This window comes from Neolamprologus brichardi, chromosome 18 (genome assembly GCF_056152115.1).
Source record: "Neolamprologus brichardi isolate AB-2024 chromosome 18, ASM5615211v1, whole genome shotgun sequence".
Taxonomy (NCBI): domain Eukaryota; kingdom Metazoa; phylum Chordata; class Actinopteri; order Cichliformes; family Cichlidae; genus Neolamprologus; species Neolamprologus brichardi.
This window is the reverse complement of record NC_142121.1, coordinates 15,732,798-15,753,869: the sequence shown is the minus strand read 5'-3', so window position 1 is coordinate 15,753,869 and position 21,072 is coordinate 15,732,798. Positions and strand designations below refer to the sequence as shown.

At 39.7% G+C, this 21,072-nt stretch overlaps 1 protein-coding gene across 1 annotated transcript; it reads right to left on the bottom strand.

Moving 5' to 3' along the window:
* slc71a1-2 (solute carrier family 71 member 1-2) lies at positions 1-20,026 on the bottom strand. The gene is made up of 12 exons (XM_006792224.3): positions 19,765-20,026; positions 16,896-16,991; positions 13,178-13,240; positions 10,324-10,451; positions 10,075-10,189; positions 9,770-9,988; positions 8,192-8,305; positions 7,238-7,309; positions 6,294-6,406; positions 4,450-4,547; positions 3,184-3,341; positions 1-3,075 (listed from the first exon to the last, which is right to left on the bottom strand). Exons 1-12 carry the CDS (start codon positions 19,849-19,851, stop codon positions 2,863-2,865), a joined length of 1,476 nt encoding a protein of 491 aa, XP_006792287.1. The 5' UTR covers positions 19,852-20,026; the 3' UTR covers positions 1-2,862.
* Between the last annotated feature and the right edge of the window lie 1,046 nt (positions 20,027-21,072).

Genomic DNA, 21,072 nt, shown 5'->3' with positions numbered 1-21,072 from the left:
TTTCATTGTACAATAAACCTTTAATAAATAGTTTATCATTAGTTTCCCATATTTACATTAATAACCACCATTTTACTTACTTAGGTTGCCATACTCATTTCTTGGCTAATTTTAGGCACACAAAGAGGGGGGGGTTCAGGCCACAAACCACATTGTACTAAAAACAGGAGTGGCTAGCAGGTAATTCTGGAGAAATATATAGTAATTATAATAATAATAATTGCACCATACAACCAAATTGACCAAGAGGTGGCCATCTCCTTGAGGAATAAATATATACATTTTTCTCTAGGTACAGGTGATTTTTGTACATTTACAGTCGTCTGCTTGGAGGCTGTAGGTGTGCACGTGGGTGGTGGTGGTGGGGGGCTGGTGCAGAATCTTACCAATTTATGCAGGATCTGATTTTCTGTTTTTCAATTACATGATTTAAAAAAAAAAAAAAAAAAAAAAGGAATAATGGCCTCCTGTGTAGTAACACCCCCTCTTAAATAACAAAAACCCCTTGAGGGTATTGTGTGGTCAACATGTTCAGTTTCATTCGAAACATTCAGAGAAATCTGGGAAAAAATATGAGCTTAACAAACCATGGTGAAATGCTTGTTATTAAATGAAGACCGAGGCTGGAAAAAAAAATCCAAAACAAACATAACAAAAGGGACAGAAGGACATTTGATAATTTCCCATCCAATGTTGACAATTAATCCTAGAAAATGACTGAAGTTTTAAAAAGCTATTAAAAAAAAAATAGCATTAAAACTTAAATCTTCAGTCAAAGAAATGAAGACAAGAGAAAATAAAAAGAACAACAATAACACTCAAATCACACAAGTGTACATTCACACACACACAGTACAAAAGAAAAAAGCAAATCAAGAAGATATGGCACTAAATACGTGTTCATACAGATGTTAAACAGCATGAAACCAGTTGTTAGCTACGAGAGGCATTCACAAATCAAAGTTACAATGTGGAAAGGTGGCGACGTAGTATGTGAACGAAGGGAACGCAGTGTTCCTGATCCAAATGACCGAAAAAAGAAAAAACAAAACAAAACACACAAGCACCTCACAGGCATGCCAGGTACAGACAGCGCCACCTGTTGACAGGGGAAAATAAAAAATAAAAACAAAAACGTGGCAGCAGCGGTTCAGACCTGCAGAACAACCCAGAGACATCTGCAGGCATTGGCGATAATAAAAATTCAGGGCTTACACTTTTAAGTGGATTTTCTTCTTCTTTTCTCTTTTTTCAAACTAATGAAATCTGGGATGACTGCAGATTTCTCAATACTCTCCACATCGACAAAACCTCCAGATTTTACTTTGCTTCACTGTTTGGGGATGACATCAACATTTTCAGCCATCTAATCCACTACCGCTATTCGTTTCTGCCTCTTAGGTGGCGCAGGCTGGCATCTGCAGAGCTTCTACATAAGTTGCCAGACACGTCTGTGAGGTGCTTCATGTCAGGCATTTGGAGAAGCGTGGCCTGCCTCTTTGAGTGTACACATGTCAGGTTAAACGTCAGGGACTATATGACACAGTTATAATTCTTATCCACCACTTTACGCCACACTGATTAGCCTTTGTATTTACTACTGCAGCAGCGTGGCTGATATTCTGCTGAACCTAATGATATCAATTCAAACAGTCAGTGCCGACACCGACATCCTGATAGCAATGCTCCAGCTCCAAATGGTCCAGAGGCTTTTTAAAAATAAAACCGTGTCTCTGTAAGCCTCAACTTGATGGTGATAAACGTCAGGAAACAAAGTAACAGGAAGGGCATGAATACAAAGGAATAAAAAGTGTGTAACGGCTCCGATGGGAGCAATAGCACAAGATTACAGAGCCTTCTCAGACCTCGGTCTTCATACAGGTTACGTAATGTCTCCATATATATCTTAAGTGACTTCAAGGCAACATTTGTTTCTTGAATAAAAACTTGAAGCACAACTAGCCTTCAGTTTGAACAGAGAAAAATATACAACCCAAACTGTACTACTAATCTAGAGAATGGCAAGTAAACATTGAAAAACCATTTTGAGCTAACAAAGTGGTCTCTTCTAGTCATCTCTCTGTAAGAAATTTGATATTTGAACAAAAACTGGTCCTAACAAAGCTTTTTGTATCTGAACTGGTTGCCAACCCAGACTGCAATTAGGCAGCGCCTCTCCAATACCGGTTTGCAGGCTCCTTTCACAGGTTTAACAGCTGCTGCGCTCCCACAGAAGAACAACTAGAAGAAGAAGAACTATGTTTCCTTCTTGGATGCCTAAACAGAGCTGTAGTCATAAAGATAAGCATCAGAACAGAAGTTAGCTTGTGAAAGGGCGTTCGTTACGCTCTTCTCGGACAAACGAAGGTGCCACTTGGCTAACTAAAGAGGAATAATCAAGAGTCACACAGGTATTTAGTAACGTATCAGAGATATATCCCCACTCGCACTTTAAACCAAAGTCACTTCAGTTCTGTTTCGCGCCAGGAGGGGGACAAGCTGTTGTGTGCTCCACTGTTACAACTTCAGACAAACCAAAGATTGGAGTCCAGCTCAGCCACACACACACACACACACACACGGTCTTCCACTGCAGCCCTGATAATGCTCGACACACTTTCTTCACACAGGGTCTTTAGAAAGTCCTCACAATAACCCAGCTATTAGAAAGAAAAGGGCTGCTAAGGAAGGAGCGCCCAACTTTGTGCTGTGGACAGCAAAACAGACAAACATCTCTTTGTGGCACTCGAGTGTGACGTGTGCCTGAGGTGTGTGTGTCCTTGTGATAAATTATGTGTATCTGTCCATGTGTGCAGGGCATTTTGAGGTGGAGCGAGGGAGTCTGCCCCCCCTGAGCTGAGGTTATACGCTGCTGTCCTCCAGCAGCGGCTCCTTGCCCTCTGCCCCGCTGCCTTGCGGGCTGTGGGAGTGACTCTGCGCCCCGTTGCTGTGCTTCTTGTAGGAGCCGGGCCTCATACCGGGACCCGTGTGCTCCGGGATGAACAGCGCCACCAGCAGAGACAGCAGCACTGAGCATGCACCAAAGAGGAAGGGAGGACCTGGGATGATGGCACTCTAAGAAGGAGAAGACAACACTTTGGTCATTATGGAGCACATGAATAAGGAAATTCTGTATACACGTCCTTGCAGATGGCTTTAATGTCATCTCTGATTCAAGCTCACCTCGTCAGTGGGGTTGGCCATGTTCAGTTTGGCACCTTTCTCAGAGCCGTCCGTGTCGGTCAGCTCCACATGGAATAAGTAGAAGACGAAGCCGTAAAGAGCAGGACCCAAACCGTTACAGAGGCCTCGAATTCCAGTGATCATGCCTTGAACAACACCTGAACAAAACGCATATGGAAAAACCTTCAGTAGATCCCCCACAAAAAATTGGAAAGCGAAACACACAACATTCAATCAATAACATTTAAATGGACACAAGGTTCTGAACGGGTTATCTAATGCATTAAAACCACTGACAGATGAAGGGAATTGTTGATCATTTATTACAATGATATGTTCTCTCCTGGCCCTTGAAAAATATCAACCGCCGACCTATATACTGTAGACGAGCCACTATGTGGAGCATAGCTACCCGTCTAATAACACAAGTACACAGCTGCTCCCTTATTCACAAGGGGTTGCCACAGAGGGCTGCAAGTTTGATTTGGCCGACTTTCCACACCGGATGCCCTTCCTGATACGACTCCAACAGGATTTGTATCTCCTCCTGGGATTGTACTGGAGGATCAGTACTGGTGATAAACTGGGCCTCCAGCTGCATCTGAGCAGTTTACAGTGTCCAGGACCTCAGGTGAGGAAGAAGATCAGGGTCATGATTGTTTTTTTGTTTTTTTCCCCCCCACAACAGTCACAGGGTTGAGCTCTACTGTATCGCCATGTGGCAGAACATCCTGTGGAAACAACCCGGACTGTGGTGGGCCGAGGCAGCAGTTTCAGGCCATAATAATACATTGCTTTGCTCAACACTTGCCTTGATCCCCACACCTTCTCAAAAATGAGAAGCGAGTTGAAAGGTCACCACTTTTGACAGTACACACATTAACTTAAGTGCAAGTGGTCAGAACAGCATTCCCACAGAGATCTAAAACTGGTCTTTTCCTGTAACCTTCGATCATACTTAATATTTAATCTTTATTTTTAAGTTTATCGGGCAAAGTTTTCATTGTTTTCACATGTCACCATGTGACATGTGTCTGTAATAAAGAGACAACTATTCATGCTCATATTCACATCTACGACCAATACAGAATCACCAATTAACCTAAAATAGATGTGTTTGCACTGTGGGAGGAAGCTGAGTGCCCACAGAGAACCCACACAGACACGGGAAAACATGCAGACTTCAGGAAAGGCCACAGTTGGCCGACATTTGGCAACAGGCATGTTTTTGTGCATCTTTGACCCCTGTTCCGATGACACTCTCACCTTGCTGGTCAGGGTCCGCATTACGGGACACAATGGCGCTGATGGCGGGGAAGGTGATGCTGGACATGGCAGCAACGGCTCCAGCTGCCCACATCATCCTACAGTCACCAAACACAACACAAAGATTTTACTTGCCTAATACTTCAAGAAATAAATTGTGAAATATGGACTTTTCTGATGACAAAGCTAGTTTTAGATGAAGCTGCACTTCCTGTTTTATTTGAAAATCTAAACTTCAGTATGTCAACGTGCATTTCATCAGAATGTGATTTCTATTCTGATTTTAAAGGCAGATTTTTTACCCTTCTGTGAGCAACATGAGGAGTCTCCCCTTAATATATGACACAGCCAGTCTAACCTTTCTTTAACCCGATTTAAAGAGTATTGACCAAAGCTCAGAGGAGCAGCAGAGAGACATGCTGAATGTTTTCTTTCAGAATCAATAGATATTATAGTCGCCCGTCTTCTCCTTCAGGCCAAAACAACAAGAGAAACTGAAGCTGCTATGACCACACTTGAAGAGAAATGAAACAGAGCGTGATCAATGTGTCGGGGTGGTCGTTTATCGAGTTCTTCATATCAGCAGGTTTAAAGCAAGTAAAGCTTGAAATATTATTTTTCATTCATCTGACTTAAAATAAATCGATTAATTGTTTTTAAAGAGACTGAGAGTCAAGTGCAAGTTTGATAGGGTTAAATATCTACACTTTTGTTTTAACTTCTCACAATCAATCATTTATGTGTTTAAAAGGGTCACATAAAAAAATATTACATCTTATGTTTAAGTTACAATAGTAGCATTAGGTAAGCCTCTGCTGCCCTCTAGTGGTCTCTCAGGGTAGTGAAATAGGAGTGCCAATAGATAACTAGCTGTAGTACAAAGTTGTTGTTTTTTTCTAATTTATCTGCAAAAATAAGAAAAGCTTTTAGTATTAATGGAGAAACAGTCCTGATATGCAGATGCTGGTTTTAACAATACTAAATGTAATTGTGCTGATTGATGAGTAAATAACAGTGTTTCTGATGATTTCCTATTATTTTAAAGTTAAATAAAGACATAAATGTTTTAAGTTGTCTCAGACATTTAATACTTACTTTTTTTTTTTCTTTTTTTCTTTTTTAATTTTTAACGTTTTTAACCCTGAAGGATTAGAATCATTGTCACAAAAAGGGCAGGAAATGATTTGTCAAGATAAACTTCCTTCCCCAATTCTTTGAAATCATAGGCACAACAGTTATTGTATTTCATTTTGTGTTGAAGGGGTACGCCAGGTATTTGCATGTTTTCAGATTGTGGCTGTTTTATAGTCCAACTGTCTGTGTTAGGACACCTGCCAAAAATGACCACGCCCAACAACTGAGGCAACTGTGTTTACGAGTTATAAAGAAATTCAACCCACATGGATTTATTACAAAGGGGCTATAAGTATGCTTTTAATACTATGAAGTTGGACATTTTAGCACTGGAGTCTATGGGAACCGACTGGCGTTTGTAGCTAGCATTAGGTGGCCACTAGAGGAGCCGCAGTGCTTTTGCACTGAGGCGTTGGCTTCATTTCTTTAACTCTCCTCCATCGCATTTGTAGCCCTGCTGTTCTGCACACAATCAGCATTACAGCGGCTGGATGGTGTTACAACATTTAACCGCAGTTACCAGAGAAACCATGCTACACTTCTCAACCCGGGCTCCATGAATACACACATTACACATGGAGGAAGTGAAAACAGAAATATGAAATACAACTACACATTCTAATTTTCAACCAGTAGGATCTTGGGGACCTCAAGTTCTGCTGATGCGAATAAATGAAGAAATGTGAGTGTTTGCATTAGGAAATACTAACCAGGGCTGAGATCCAAAGCCATACCAGGCCAGCTGGAGGATCTGAAAGCCGAGGCCAAGCAGGATTGTGTTCTTATTTCCTATAGAGCGCATCAGGATCCCCAACACAACCGTCTAAGGGAACACAAAACATAAAGACCCAAATTATACCAGGCACTGATCAACAACAATCAAAACCCACATTAAACTTAAACAGCTTCTCATCCAAGTCCTGAAACGCAGCTGAAATAATTATGCATGAATTCAAATGACAGAAAAATTTTGTTTTGTCTTCTTTTACATAACACTCCCCCATGTTTTTCTTGACGGCACAGCTTTAAAAGTAATGTAGGGAGCAAATTTTATGCCTGCAGCATGCTGTACAGACAATGTGGGTCCACAGAGTCACCATGTCAACCAACAAACTAAAAAAAGGTGTCAGAGACCCCAAAAATGATGTTTTAACAACTCTAACCAAATGGCTTTTAATGCCTAACCCATCTATGATTTCAACTTGGGTCTCAGGAGTAAAATCATCATTGCCACAACAAATGCCTCCAACCCCCAAATGAGGTATTTTTTTGTGTGGAAAAGATTAATTTGGTGGACATCGACAGCAAAATGAGACTGTAGACGGATTGTGTTCAGCAACATGAAAATAGTGCTGGAAAACTTGTGTTCGGGAACACAAATCAACAAAATAGAGACTATAAGAGATAGAAAGAACAGTAAGACAGCGCTGCATTAAAATAAAAGCATAAATGAGAGAAAAAGAAATCTGATCAAAATAGACCAATGAAAGTGGGGCAACATGATCCAAAAGCCAGTCTATAAAGTTTACAAAGACAGCATTTTGACTGAGAAAATAAATCAGCCAGTAAAAAAAACAAAAAAAAAACAAAACACCATCATGCTATCATAAGTAGAATGATTGATTCAGAAGTAAATTTAAATAAACAGGAGTACCTGAGCTAATATTGAGAGGATTCCCACAACAGCGATGAAGGCAGCCACTGTCTCTGAGGAGAAGCCTATGACCTGAGGGTGAGAGAGAGCGCTGAGCTATTGCAGGTTAGGACATGAACATTAGAGCACAGATCTTACCATAAAACCTTCACTTGTGTGCACATTGGAAGAACAGGGTTTGGTTGGAGTCTTCAGTAACACAGGCTGTCTACTACTTTTTCCTCAGAGAAAATGCGTTCTTTACATTCCTGTTGTATTTATGCTAAGTACACCAGGAATGCTCCCTTTTTTTTCCATCAATGCAGACAGCAGAGAGGGGGCAAGGGGTGTGGTAGCCCTGGTGCCCCAAAACGACAGCGTCGCTTCTTCCCCCCACAAAATGAGCCTGCGTGTGAAGGACCTGCCTAACTGGTTCACCTGTCACCGTTTACACAAACTAAACAATCCCCCACTCGAAACTTTCAGTTAAACAGAAACAATCCCACAGCTGCACCCGTATGCTCCTGCAGCATAATGAATGAAGCCGTCCACTTATTGCTGCTAGGGTGTAAAGCAATGATTTTCCTGTGATAGCATTTTGTGGAGAAACCTAATGAATCTGCTCTAGTTTTCCAGAAACGTGCGGCTCAGCAAACCTGTTCGGTCAGTCTTGGAGCAGTGGAAGTGGAAGTGGGTGGTCAGCAGGTTTCCCATGTCCCTGAGCTTTTTAGCCTTTAATTACCCAAAATGTAAAAGAATAAATTTTATTGTCCTCAATAAAAAAACAAAACAACCCCCCCAGTATACTATATTTTACATTTTTATAGCATCTCCTTTATGCTCCAGTAATGCCATTTTTATTTAGCAGCTCAGTCCCACCAAGTGTGTGTGCTGTGTCTAAATTTTGCTTCGGTGTATATTTCAGGCATTTGTGGTCTTTCTGGAAATGTGTGAGCAAGAAAGTTTGGCATTCACCTGTCTGAGATAAAGGAAGAAGCTGGAGTACTGGCCGGCCTCAGGGAGGTAGGAGAGGAACACTGTGATACAGATGAGGAGCACCGTAGAGTCCTGGCCCACTTTACGCAGAGACTGACCAAGAGAGCAACAAGAAGAGATAACATGAGCAAGAATTCAAAACAGGAGTGGTTTCTGACATGCTCGCTTAATCAAATATACTTATTTATTAAGCCGTAAGCTGCAAAGGCACCTCTGTTGTCCAGCGTGCTGCCATAATGAATATTTAAGCTGTGACGGCAATAAGGGTGAAGTGTTCAAATTAAAGCTTTACTTTCACATGTGCTACATATATATGCTAACATAAATTCATCTTAATCTGCAAACCATCAGCAACAATGATAACGGCTCTAATAAAAGAACTTTTTGAAGACGCTGTGTGAAAATGAGAGAAGTCCAGAGAAATCTGCACATTTAAACAGATTGTTCTGTTAAACAGAGGAAATGTATTCCTTCTGTTCTTAATGGACATCGAAATATTTCATCTGAACATGTTTTCACTGGAAAACTCTCAAGAGATGGGAGGAAAAACTCCACAGCGCAGTGCCTTAGAGCAAAAACAAAGTTTGCATTCAGTTTGACACTTTGCAAGTTTTTGCTGGTGGGAAAGAGGTTCTAGGAATAATTGGACAGATTTGCATTAAAATGCTAACAGACATGCAGCTTGAACAGCGGTTATTGGACTGTACTGACTAAAGTCAGAGTGTCTTTTTAGCATTGTGAAAAAGCTCAAAATTGGGCATCCAGATTGTATTTTCACAAATACATATGGAACTGAGAAAAGTAAAACTGGGAGACATCACCTAGATGTTAAAGAAAATATCACAAGCTAATCGAGATCCAGATAATCCTCTTGGATCCAGGGATGCAGCTCATGCATGTTGTCAATGCTGGAATTATCAGCCTTGGTATGAAACCTCAGACTGCTCTTGTTTACTACAAATTCCTCCCAGTGTTATGTGTTCACAGCAGCTCAGCAAAGTACTTACAGAGTAAATTTGCTACTGAAAAGATTACGTTTGGAAGAGACATGATTCCAATAATCCAGACTTCGAAAGTCTCAAGGAATACATAACGCCACACAACAGTGGATTTAAGCTTTCATAACTACACTGTGAAGTAATGCTTTAAATAGTTTAACAACTTCAGGTAAATCATTTGTTTTCTTGTCAGCAGCACCAAGATCTGAGAAGTGTGCAACCAGCAGCTAAATGATTGAATGCATAATTTGGATTTTTAAAAATTATTATTAATGATTCATTAAAAAAAAAAATTGTGCTTTTTGTGTTGTGCTTTGAATGTAAAGGGTAGTTGCTTTTCTCATTATTATTTCTCACTTATTTCAATTAATTTATCACTGGTTATGAATCACAGTGTTAAGTGTTCTATCAGTTTAAGGCTCTTAGTGTGTCTAAGTGTTCACACAATGTTTTGTGTCTTTCTTTAAGCCAGAGACTAACAGATAATAAATCACACTGCTGTTGTGTTGGCCCAGCCTGTACACTGAAATTTATCAGTAAAGATTACTGTGTTACTCACAGCGAAGGGGTCTGCCTGTTCCCAGGAGATGGGCGCTCCCCATGATGCTGGCCTCATCTTCTCCGGCAGCGACTCTGGTACAGCCACCAGGATGAAGCAGATGTCGAGCAGAGCGATGGCTGTGGCCAGGATCACAACTAAGGTGTCACTGTAAGCCTCAGACAGGTAGGCTCCAATGGCTGGGCTGGTAACCAGGCTTGCTGCAAAGGTAGCTGATACCTGAAGGAAAGAGGGAAAGAGGGATGAAATAATTGACAGATTCTTAACTGACACCTTTGAAAAGCTTTTGAAATGTGCCTCCTTACCAAACCATAAGCAGTGCTCCTCTCATGCTCTTGTGTGATGTCTGCCACATAGGCAAAGATCACAGAGAAGGTGACGGCAAAGACACCGGACATCGAGATGACTGCAAAGTACCACCTGTATAAAAGACAAAAGCTTCACCTGTGAGCATACGCAACGGCTGAAACTACAGATTGTTTTGGTTAATGTTGATCAGTGACATGCTGGCGTTTCAAAGCTTCAGCACTGAGCCGTCAGTATTCTGCACTCACCATGGACTGATCTTCATCAGCGGAATGGGTGCGCAAGTGAAGAAGACTGTTAGCAGCAGGAAGGACTTGCGTCCCCATACGTCTGACAACGCTCCAATTAGCGGAGCACTCAGAAATGATAACAGGCCCTGAAAAGATAGAGGGGAACAGGGGAATAAGATACTGCCGGATGTGTCAGTAATGTTACTAATGGGCAACCTTCACTTTCGTTCAAGAACACGCTGTGAACAAGAATTCAAACTCAGAGTTTCAAAAGTCTCGATGACTGACACTTGTGCAGATAAGTTAGGACGAGTCAGCAAATATTCAAAATATGCTGTACTGGATGAGAAATTTTACTACAGAGACTCCAGCTTGGCTCCAAATTGAGTCATTGAATTGTGTCAAAACGTGCCTATCAGCTTTGTTGAGTTGAAGCAGTGAAGCAGCTCCTGAAGCAGTTTAATGTTCCCCAGCAACACTTTTTCCGCTATTTACAAATTTGCCACTTTGTAAAGAGTCTATTTTTCTTCATTTCCGGAATTACTTGAGGAAACTTCTTTGGATTATTATTAACATAAACATTCATAAGAGAGGGGCGATTAAAGAAATCGATGCTATATTGTTAGGTCTTCAATCTCCTTCTTTCTCCATCCTTAAAGCACAGTGGGAGAAAGACCTTGGGATGAATATAACAGATGAACTCTGGCAATCTTTTCTCCATAGGGTACAATCTTCTTTGATATGTGCCAGGCATGGGCTCCTCCAATTCAAGGTCCTACACTGATTACATATCTCCAAGAAAAAGTTAGCCAAGTTCTATCCAGGAGCTGACCCCCTGTGTAACAGATGTAAAGCAGAAACAGGTTCACTCCTTCATACTTTTTGGACATGCCCCAATCTTCATAACTATTGGGTGTCTATATTTAACACCTTTTCAGAGATATATAACGTTAAATATGATCCTTCTGCTCTAACGGCTATCTTTGGGGTGATACCTCAAAACATCACTCTGTCAAAATACTATTCAAATTCTATTGGCTTGCTTCACTCATTGCAAGGCGCCTTATACTTTTAAGATGGAAGCAGGAAGCTCCTCCCACACATGAACAGTGGCTTGCAGAGCTCATGAGGTTTTTGCATTTGGAAAAGATGAGATGTACACTGGCAGGTTCAACCACCAAATTTCTTATGGCATGGCAGCCATTTCTAATGTACATGGAAACATTTAAAATGACCACCTTATCATGACCAGATACCATATCTCTATATCACTATCATAGTTAACTGTACACTGACTGTCCCTTATACATTTTATTTTTGTGTTTGTTGTTGTTTGTTTGTTTGTTTTTAGTTTTGTAGGGGTTTCTTTGGTTTGTTTTCCTTCTCTCTTTCTGTTATCTCTTGGGGTATTGTAAATACTGAACAGCAAAGTACTGAATGTTCAAAGTTTTGCTATTACCATGCTGCTGTGACTGATAATAAAATGATATAAAACTTTTTCCAGCTGTCTGTGAGTCATCCTCAGTCCCTACTTACTCCTAATGGAAACTTTAAACCAGAGCAAACAAAAAAATAACAGAGCGCTTATAGCTGGCTGGCTGGCATGCTAAATCTAGAATAAATAAAGACTTACAGGCCAACACACGCTGAGAACAGAGACCATCTTTAAAATGCTGTGATCTGTCATAGAGGAACCTTGCTTAGGATTGAATTTAGCAAGCTTTGCAGTTTTGCAAGGAAAAATGATTGGGCCACAATTCTTAAATCCTAGTAACTAAAAATTTGAAATGATTACAAGCATGTCCTTAACCAATCTGTAGATTATCTTAAGCCACATCACCTTTGAAGGAGCTTCATTTATTCTTAGTCCAGCTTGGGAACCTGCTACAGTTACTGGACAGCTTGCAGTCATATTTCAACATGGAAATACACTGATGGCAAACATGATGATGGACACTGATTGGGTTTTTACGGGAACTGGCCACTTGGTGCAGTAACAATAATGGAAAGATTTTAATGGGGTCATTTAAGAACCCTGTTTGTTTTTCTCTTTTTTTGGTACTTTTAAATTGGCTTTGGTTTTTATTTCCACTCATATATCACTTTATTGTTTCGCACGGCTGCTGCAGAAGCCTTGAGATATATTGACAGTGATGAAATTAAAGTGAGATTATAGCCTGCTTTAAAAAAAAAAAAAGAACCATAACTGATTACACTCAATTTAATTTTGTGAGATATAATGTGAAGGACAGATGACCCTTGTGGTGGTTGTAAAATCATTGTGAACTACAAAGTCTTTGTAAAATGGTTACTGCACAAATCTTACTAAACTTGCGTAATGTACACAATGAGCAAAAACAAAAATTCTTCACCTTTGGCTAAGCAATGACATATGAAGGGGAAACTTATCAGCAAACACACACAAAAACCAAAGCATGCTTAAAGATTTAGGATACTCTTTATCTTATTAGTGGCATTAATTGTGCGATTGTTATCATTCCTCAAGTGCCTTCTATATTTGCAGATTTAGAAATCCAATAAATCCACTAGTACTTTTTCTTTCAATAACAAGAAACATAACCAGATATCTATAACATTTGTTATATGTAGTTATTTATGAGTCCTGTGCAACTTCAACACTGATAAGATGGTTAAAGGGTGTTTCTCCCATTTCCTTATTTATTTATTTATTTCAAAACAAAAACCTCTGGTGCAATAATTCTGATGTAACACAGTCATAGACGTCTGAGCATTTTCCAACAGCTTTGAACATCACACAACCAATCAGAAGGAAGGACAAGAACCAGCTGTCTTATAGTGAGACACATAAATCGGACCAGTTATTGTATTGTCTTGTTGTGCTGTCTCTTACCTTCACACCATGAATGAGCCCATTCATCAGGAATGTGTGCTGGGGGAATGTCTGGTGTAATACCTGCAGAGCAAACACACATAAAAGTAAATTAAACCACTTTATTAACACTGAATTAAGCCTGTAGAATTATGGCAAGAAACATGATCACAATTATTTAGGGGAACACTGCAAATTTTATTATTTAATAAGATTAGTCATTAACACACAGATGGATATTTAAAAACAAAACAAAACCCCAACAACCAACCAAGGCACAGATTTAAAACAAACAAGCAAAAAAACAAAAAAACAAAACGTATTTTTCCATGATACCACAAACCGTTGTCTCCCTGCTACACTGGTTACAGCAGATGTAGTTTTACAAATTGCTGTCACATATAATTCTGTAACATTAATTTTTCTGCTTGCCATTTCAATCAATAAAAAGTTTTGATGCAGATCTTCAAGAAGGGCCATTTGAAATATTTTATTTCTTTTTACTATGAATGCTGTAAATGTCCATTTAGAAAAGGGATCATTTTGAAAGGTCCTAATTTCATGTTTTGTTATTGTGCTGGAAAAAATCCTCCACAAAAGGTCAAGAGCTGCTGATAGGGGGAGGAAAACCAAACAAAAAACCCAGCCACCGCAAAAAGGTCTGCACTACAACGTCCTTTCCTGTCAACAGTGCAATCTTGTTTGATATAAAAGGTTAACCCGGGCAGAATGAAAGAACCATCTGGGCAGTCGCCCTTGGAAAATGCTTGGATAAGGGCACACTTGGTTGATTGGATGAACAATGTAGCTGCTTTGCATGTTTAAAACAAACAGAAAAAAGATCCCAGAGACTTCACTGTCACTGAAAAAGGTTAAAACTTGCACAGAAAAGGAGGGAAAAAAAGACTAAAGAGTTTGGCACCTGGCTTTTTCCCCTCCTTTTTTTGTTTATTTATTTTTTTAATGGCTTATTACAACATGATTCAATGCTCAAATTGAATCACACAAAAGACAAACTTGTCTTCCCATCCGCCTGTGAGCACTAAACACAATCAAACTGCAAATATGCAAAGATCATAAAGGCTCCAGACAACATGCGCCTGGTGGTCCCTAGTAAATCTGAGTTTTCCTTTCCACAACAACTAACCCGAACATGTTGGAGTGCCAACATTTTATGTTGGGAAGATAAACTCACAGGCTCATTTGTTTGAGCAGTCAAATGACCTGCAAAGTTTACTAAACTAATAAAGCTTCCAGGGTTGGTCAGCGCTATGCTGACTACAGTACAGTGTATTTTTCTTTAGTTTTTGTTTAAAATTAATTTCAAATGTGTGTTTTTAAGTTTCACTTTTAGTAACCACGATGGGTTAGGCTCCTTGAGTTTAGTTTTTATTGGTCAGAAATGTTGAGTTTCACTTCAGTTTTTGTTAGTTTCACAATCACTGTTTGTTGTACTAACAGAAATTTTACAAACCAAATGGCCAAATGTCATAAAACACTGCCATCTCAATAAATTCAAAGGCATCTCAGGTTGATGGTGCTGATATATTAAAAAGAATTTGTCAGTTGAATCTAAACTAAACTTTTAATTTATTTTGGTTAACCTAAACACAATATTGTCTTAGTTTTTACATTTTTTAAAGTCTAGTGTTCATTTATATTCCAGCTAACTAAAATGACATCAACTACTTGTTTGGTTTAATTTTAGTTAACTATAAATAACCTTTGTCCTCGGTGTTATCATCTCCGGAGTGGAGTGGTTAGAGACTGATCAACAAAATGATTATTTCTGTTTTATAGCATATTTGTTTCACTCTGCTCTGTTAAGAGTAAATGTTTACCAATTTGCTAAAAATCAAGAAGCTGCAAATAAAGCTGAAACAAGTGGGAACTGTCAGTCTCTGTCTCACTCTTGAGATTAAGAAATTCTTTTGCAGGGACTTAAAGGGCTTAACATAATGAGTAGACTCCACCCAGTGTAATGGTCGAATATAATAATTCTTGTTATCCATGAATTTTTTAAACAACAACAACAAAAAGAGAAATGGCAAATTACAGTCATTGACTTGCATTCCTGAAATCTGTTTGATTAATTTCTAAATTCTCAGAGAAATCTGGTTTTCTAGCTCAAATCTGAGCGTAAAGACACGATTTCAGTTCAGTTAATTTAGTCATTTTCAGTTTTAAACAAGTTTCTGACTTATTTCTCTCTGGCATTTAATTTACGACAGGTGATCTAACAAATTTGTTAAGAACTGTACCTAGCGTGTCTTTTGATGGCAGGCAAAATCCACTATTTTTTTCTGCAAGTCCGAGAGTAACCCTGTTAAATAAACATGATCTCAGTATTAACCAAATTAAATGCAATTCTGATTTTTGCCATAGTCAAGCAGCTCATTATTAGTGGGTGCAGAACAGAAACAGGCATTCAGATAGATGAAATTCACAGGTTTAAAGTCCACGGCAGATATGGTTCATTGACACTGGCGCAGGAACAAGCAGTTTAGGACACGATGAGCACAACTGGGACAACAACAGGATCTGATTATTGTTTGGGGGTACTGAGGGAAAGCTGACGGCAAAGCTAAGAATCCCCTGTTTTCCTCTGGGAGTCAGTTACCCAACACACACACTCTGAATGCTCTGTGAAGACTGTTGCTGCTGGATACTAATGAAGCAGTGCACTCACTGGGAGCAGTGAAGCAGTGGCTCTCATCTTCAGGCGTCCTCTGATTAGTCTAAAATGCAAATCCTGCCTCTGTCCAGGGATTGTGAAGGCAACAGCCCTCCCAATCCACCCCACCCATCCAACCAGTAATTAATGCTAAACAGTTACACATACAACAAGCTCCTCAAACAGGAGACTGCTGTGAAGCCCGCGTTGCGTAAGCCTGTCTGCTTTACATCATGTGGCTCACAGATGTTTACTCATCATTTGTTTGAGATACCAGTTTCTCCTCACAGACATTTACACGAGAAGGAAAAGGAATGTGCACAAAAAAAAAAAAAAAAACCCAAGGAGAAACCAGAAAGGAAAGAATTCAGTAAATGCCGAGTTTGGCTGAAATGTGAAAAGGCAGGGTGAGAAGAATGAAAACTATTAACACACAATCTCCCGTTGGCGTGGTGTTGTTGTAATCCTATGCTTCACCAGGAGTCTACAGGCTTGATGAACACACAATCCCTGCTGGTATCAACTAAAGTACTTCATTGGTCTCAGTCATCTTAGCCCCTTATTTATTTAAAGAGATATGAAATTGTGCAAAATACTTCTTGATTGAGATGTTTTAGAGAGAAGTTCCTCTAAATGACGCTGTTCAAACTGTCTGAGTCAAATACTTGGAACCACCCCACCCCACGCTGCTGTGTGGTGCAGCAAGGTGATTGTATGGTGTGGTTTTCCGGGCTGACGGCACCAACCAGCGACCCCCTGATAAGCCTTTTAGACAAAGAACTAGTGCTCAGACAATACAACACTTTGGTGGCCTTTTCATATTTTTCAGTTCATTAGCTGCTGGCAAAACATCTGCCAATGCACATTCACAAAAACCAAAACCACACCACCCAGGGTCTTGCTCAATCGATTGGAGATTCAATTATTCATAGACACCAATGGTCTGAAAAATGCCACTCGCTGGCTGGGGTTTTAAAGGAGGAAAGGTGGGTGTGTTAGACTATAAACAGTTATGTCAGTATACATAACAGAGTGTGTATGTGCATGTGTACACTCTAGGCTTACCGTGAGCATCGGGGTAGTGAGTAGACCCCATGCAAAAAACTCCAGGAAGATGACCACCACGGCATGGTAAACACTGGGCTCCCCGATTCCCTGGGGCTGAATAGAGACAAACACAGACATACAGGTAGAAAGGCAGTTAGATGACAAGCAACAGAGACCGTAACATGCATTTAAGTGCCTGTTTGTGGGAAGACATTAACAAATCAAACCTAGAGCTGGAATCTGCTAAATGATACAGACTCCACATCGCCCGATTCTGTGGAACAACCCACACATGGGTACAAGAGTGAAATTCACTCCATACCCTGTATTTGAATAAATGTCCAAATTACGGGATTTTTTCTTTTTGACTTGACAGATACACTGCTAAATAATCATATTTCATATGCTTTTTCTGCATAAAACGACTACATTTACTCAACTAGACAATGATTAGGAGATTAACATGCACATAAATTATGTGAAAACTATAAATAAAATAGACTGAAGGACACTTGCCTGCAGATAAGTAAATGCCTTACAGATAACCTCAGATTGCTTCTACTTAAACTAGCATTTGTTTTCACTAGCAATAGCCAAGTTATGAGCAATATTTTGTTACCAACACACTTCTCTAAACGCACTTTACAACAGGAAGTTGCAGTAAATGATGCAGCATCCAAATCTAAATTGCACAAGCTGACATGAGCAAAAGAAGCTCAGCGGTTACATTAATGCATTACATACTTACAACATTAAGACACATCTATACTGCTTTGCCCTCATTATGAATTGCACTAAGTCCAAGACAATGACCAGAATGTAAATCAAGAGGATTCGTTTTTACCAAGAGATGCGAGGTTTGTCTGGAGCCTAGTAAATAGGTTATGACATTCTCGCAAAGTAAAAATCTCCAGAATCGTTTTCGTTGAAGTGGAGTTTCATTTCCTGAAGCTTAAAATTGATTTTTCATTATCAAACAGACAAAAATAACAAGAAATGAACAATTAAGGCAACTCTTAGTAATATTCAAACCAATCATGTTAACCACCCAAAATTCCATTGTAAACCAGGGGAAAACCCAAGTTTACTCAATCATAATTTACTAAATTCATAAAAATTTAAATTATACAGTTTGATTTAACAGATGACATAGTACAACAGTTAGTATTTTAGCTTACTGGGTCACTCTTAAAATAAAGGCCTAGATCTGTAATGAGTAACACGCAAATAGAAATCCCCTTTGCCTTTTATAAAAACCACACCGTGGGGAGGAAGTCACTATATTCCAGCTCAATTTAATCTTTGCAAAGGTGAAGATGTTGCATGATGCCGTGTACGTGGACACTGAGAACAAACTATGGCAGGAAACAACTTTGTGTGATAATTGTAGAAACTATAAAATACGCCAGCCTAAACCGAAAGACTCTTGTGCGGTTTGTAATTTCCCAGCATACCACACTAGCCTGCAGGCCTGACAGGGGCGTAAATCAAATAAGCTCCCACCCTTTTTGCTCCATCACAACTGTATCCCTGGGATGCCTGCTTCTCTGAGAAAATGAAGAACAACATCTAACTGTGTCACTGAATGGATGCAGCAACTTCTCCATTTAAATGACACCCTGCCTCGCATGCAGAGCTTAATGCACTACCATTGACTAGGGAGTCTAATGCTATCATTCACTCCTGCTCAATGTTCATAAATGAAATCTTAATAGCTGAGTGGTCAGAACCAGTCACAGCCACAGTAAAGACTGATTACAAACATGGAGCCTGAGTGGAAAAGTGCCCCATGAAGTAAGGTGATCATCTGAAGTGGTTCTCCTCATTATGATCACAATTGTTAGTCTTCATATGGATTTTCAGTATGTTTGGCATTACTGTCCCACTGATTACGTAACCGGTACAAATGCCTCACTGAGTTTATAACAGCTCCACCATACTTACACTCCCAGCAGCCTAATTTAGGAGAATCACCACCATCTACAGTCAACAGTCAAAACAAATTTAAATGAATCCCCTATATAATCCCTTGTATGGGAGTTGCCCTTTAGTCAAGGAAACTATATACAAATATCCAAAATAAAAAAATGTCACAACATTACAGCTTTACAGGTGTCAATAAACCAGAGACGGGAGAAAAAAATATGGCAATAGGGCCTGACTCACCAAACTCTGGACATCTAACGTACACTTATCCTACCTTACATCAGATCGGGATTGGCTCTAAATCCGGAAGCTAATACCAATGTTTTTAGTTGTTCGATGTTGTGTTCTGCTTGTTTTTAACCAACATGACAAACCCCATGTTTAAATATACTGCCCTCACCTACTTATAAGATTAACCAAGTAACTGCACATTAGCTTTGTACCGCATACAGCACCTTAAAACTACCCAGATGTAACTATTCAGCTAGTAAGGGCAAATAAAAAATAAGCCCAATTAAACACATATGCTTGTAAGCTAACGTTGAGCTAGTCCCAGCTGGTGCTTTTAGTGCCACACAATTTAAAGAAACGTGAGTTCCTATTAGCATTAACGTAGAGTGAAAAAGCTAAAAGTAAAGGTAACTGAATGTCTGCGGTATCAATAAAAGAAACAGAGCTAACAACGGTATCAACGACCTACCGTTACCTGAGCTGACGTGTTAACAAGCAGCTAACGCAGGCCGCTAATACTGGAAATGCTAGCCCACAGCTAGCAGTGTTAGCCCTCCCAACACCCAGCCTCCGTTAACGGTCAACGTTGCCCGCTACCACCGACAGCCGCAACAAAAGCTGCATTACCTCGCGTATTTTCACGAAATAAACACACCAGCACAGTCGGCCGAGAGCCCGTTTAACTCAATGGCAGGCTAACTTACGGGAGATAAATAAATATTTAACTCACACTTCCTCCATCTTTTATTATAATTTTCTTTGCAAGAAGAATGCTGCGGTTCAGCCGCTTCTTCTTCTTCTTCTCCCCCGTCATCATTAACTTATGTCCATTCTTGGGGTCAGAGGGTCATCGTTGCGACAATCAAAACCAAAAAAACCCACTAATTTCGCCTCCTGGGCTCATCGCACTTCGGGCAAATCGGCTCCAGGAGGCAGCTAGCAGCGAGCTAACTATTTTGTGATCTCTCCTCCCCACCTCACCTCAGCCTGGCTTCCTGTACTAGACGTCAACCCACCCCTTCTGGCACAGTGACGTCCAGCGATTGGCTGTCTAATACAAGGGCGAAGCAGAACAGGGCGTTGGATTGGCTCAGATGATGTCAACGCTATCGATCCTCACACGGTGATTTGTGAGCATCACATCGCGGGTAACAAAGAGGAAATGCTTTATTTGGAGAGTGACTGTGTTTACGAAGAAACGTAAACCGCGTCTGACTACTTCTTCGAACCCAGTGAAGAAAATTCCTTTGGAGGAAATACGTATTCAAGCTCAACATCATAGTCTAAAGATGGCTATTTTATTAAACCTAGGATTAAGATTGTGTAGTATGCATACTAAGTTAGCGATTGTGCCTGTGTGTAAGAGAATCCATAAGTGCATATGTAGCCTTAAAATAAAAGTTTGCATGACATTAAAAAAGTCAATACAGTGGGAGAGAAAATATGTAAACACCAATTGATAAAAACAAATAAGAGATGTGAAAAAGTTATACGAAAATTATGATTTAAAATATCACCAAAAACGGTCTAGTTATATATAAACATAAAATTTACTATGTAAAGCAAATAGGGACTGGTGCCTCTTTTTGCTTGTGTAGTAGAAAAAGAAAAAAGAAATTAAAACAAATGAAAGTTTTAGACTTCTGGGTAATGGAAATGCAAAACCACCACAGGATGTGTGCAGATGTAACATTCACAGCGAGCCACAAATAAAACAAAACAAAACATGTACCTCCAAGCTCTCGTCTTAATTGATTCCGCTCAATTAAGACGAAATTCAATTAATATCATTTTTGAACTCACATTTTTGTGACTGAAATCTCATTTAGAATTAAACAGAGTAAAAACTTTATGGCTGTTATACAAGAACATTGAAATTTAGAACTGTATCTCTCCAACGGGCATAACATAAGAATCTCACAATTTCAACTTACCAACTCAAATCTCCCAGTAAATAACTAGAAATTTAAAGTTTTTAAGTAAAGATTTTGAGATAACTTGATATTTTCACATATGATGTGATTTTTTTTCCAGTGTC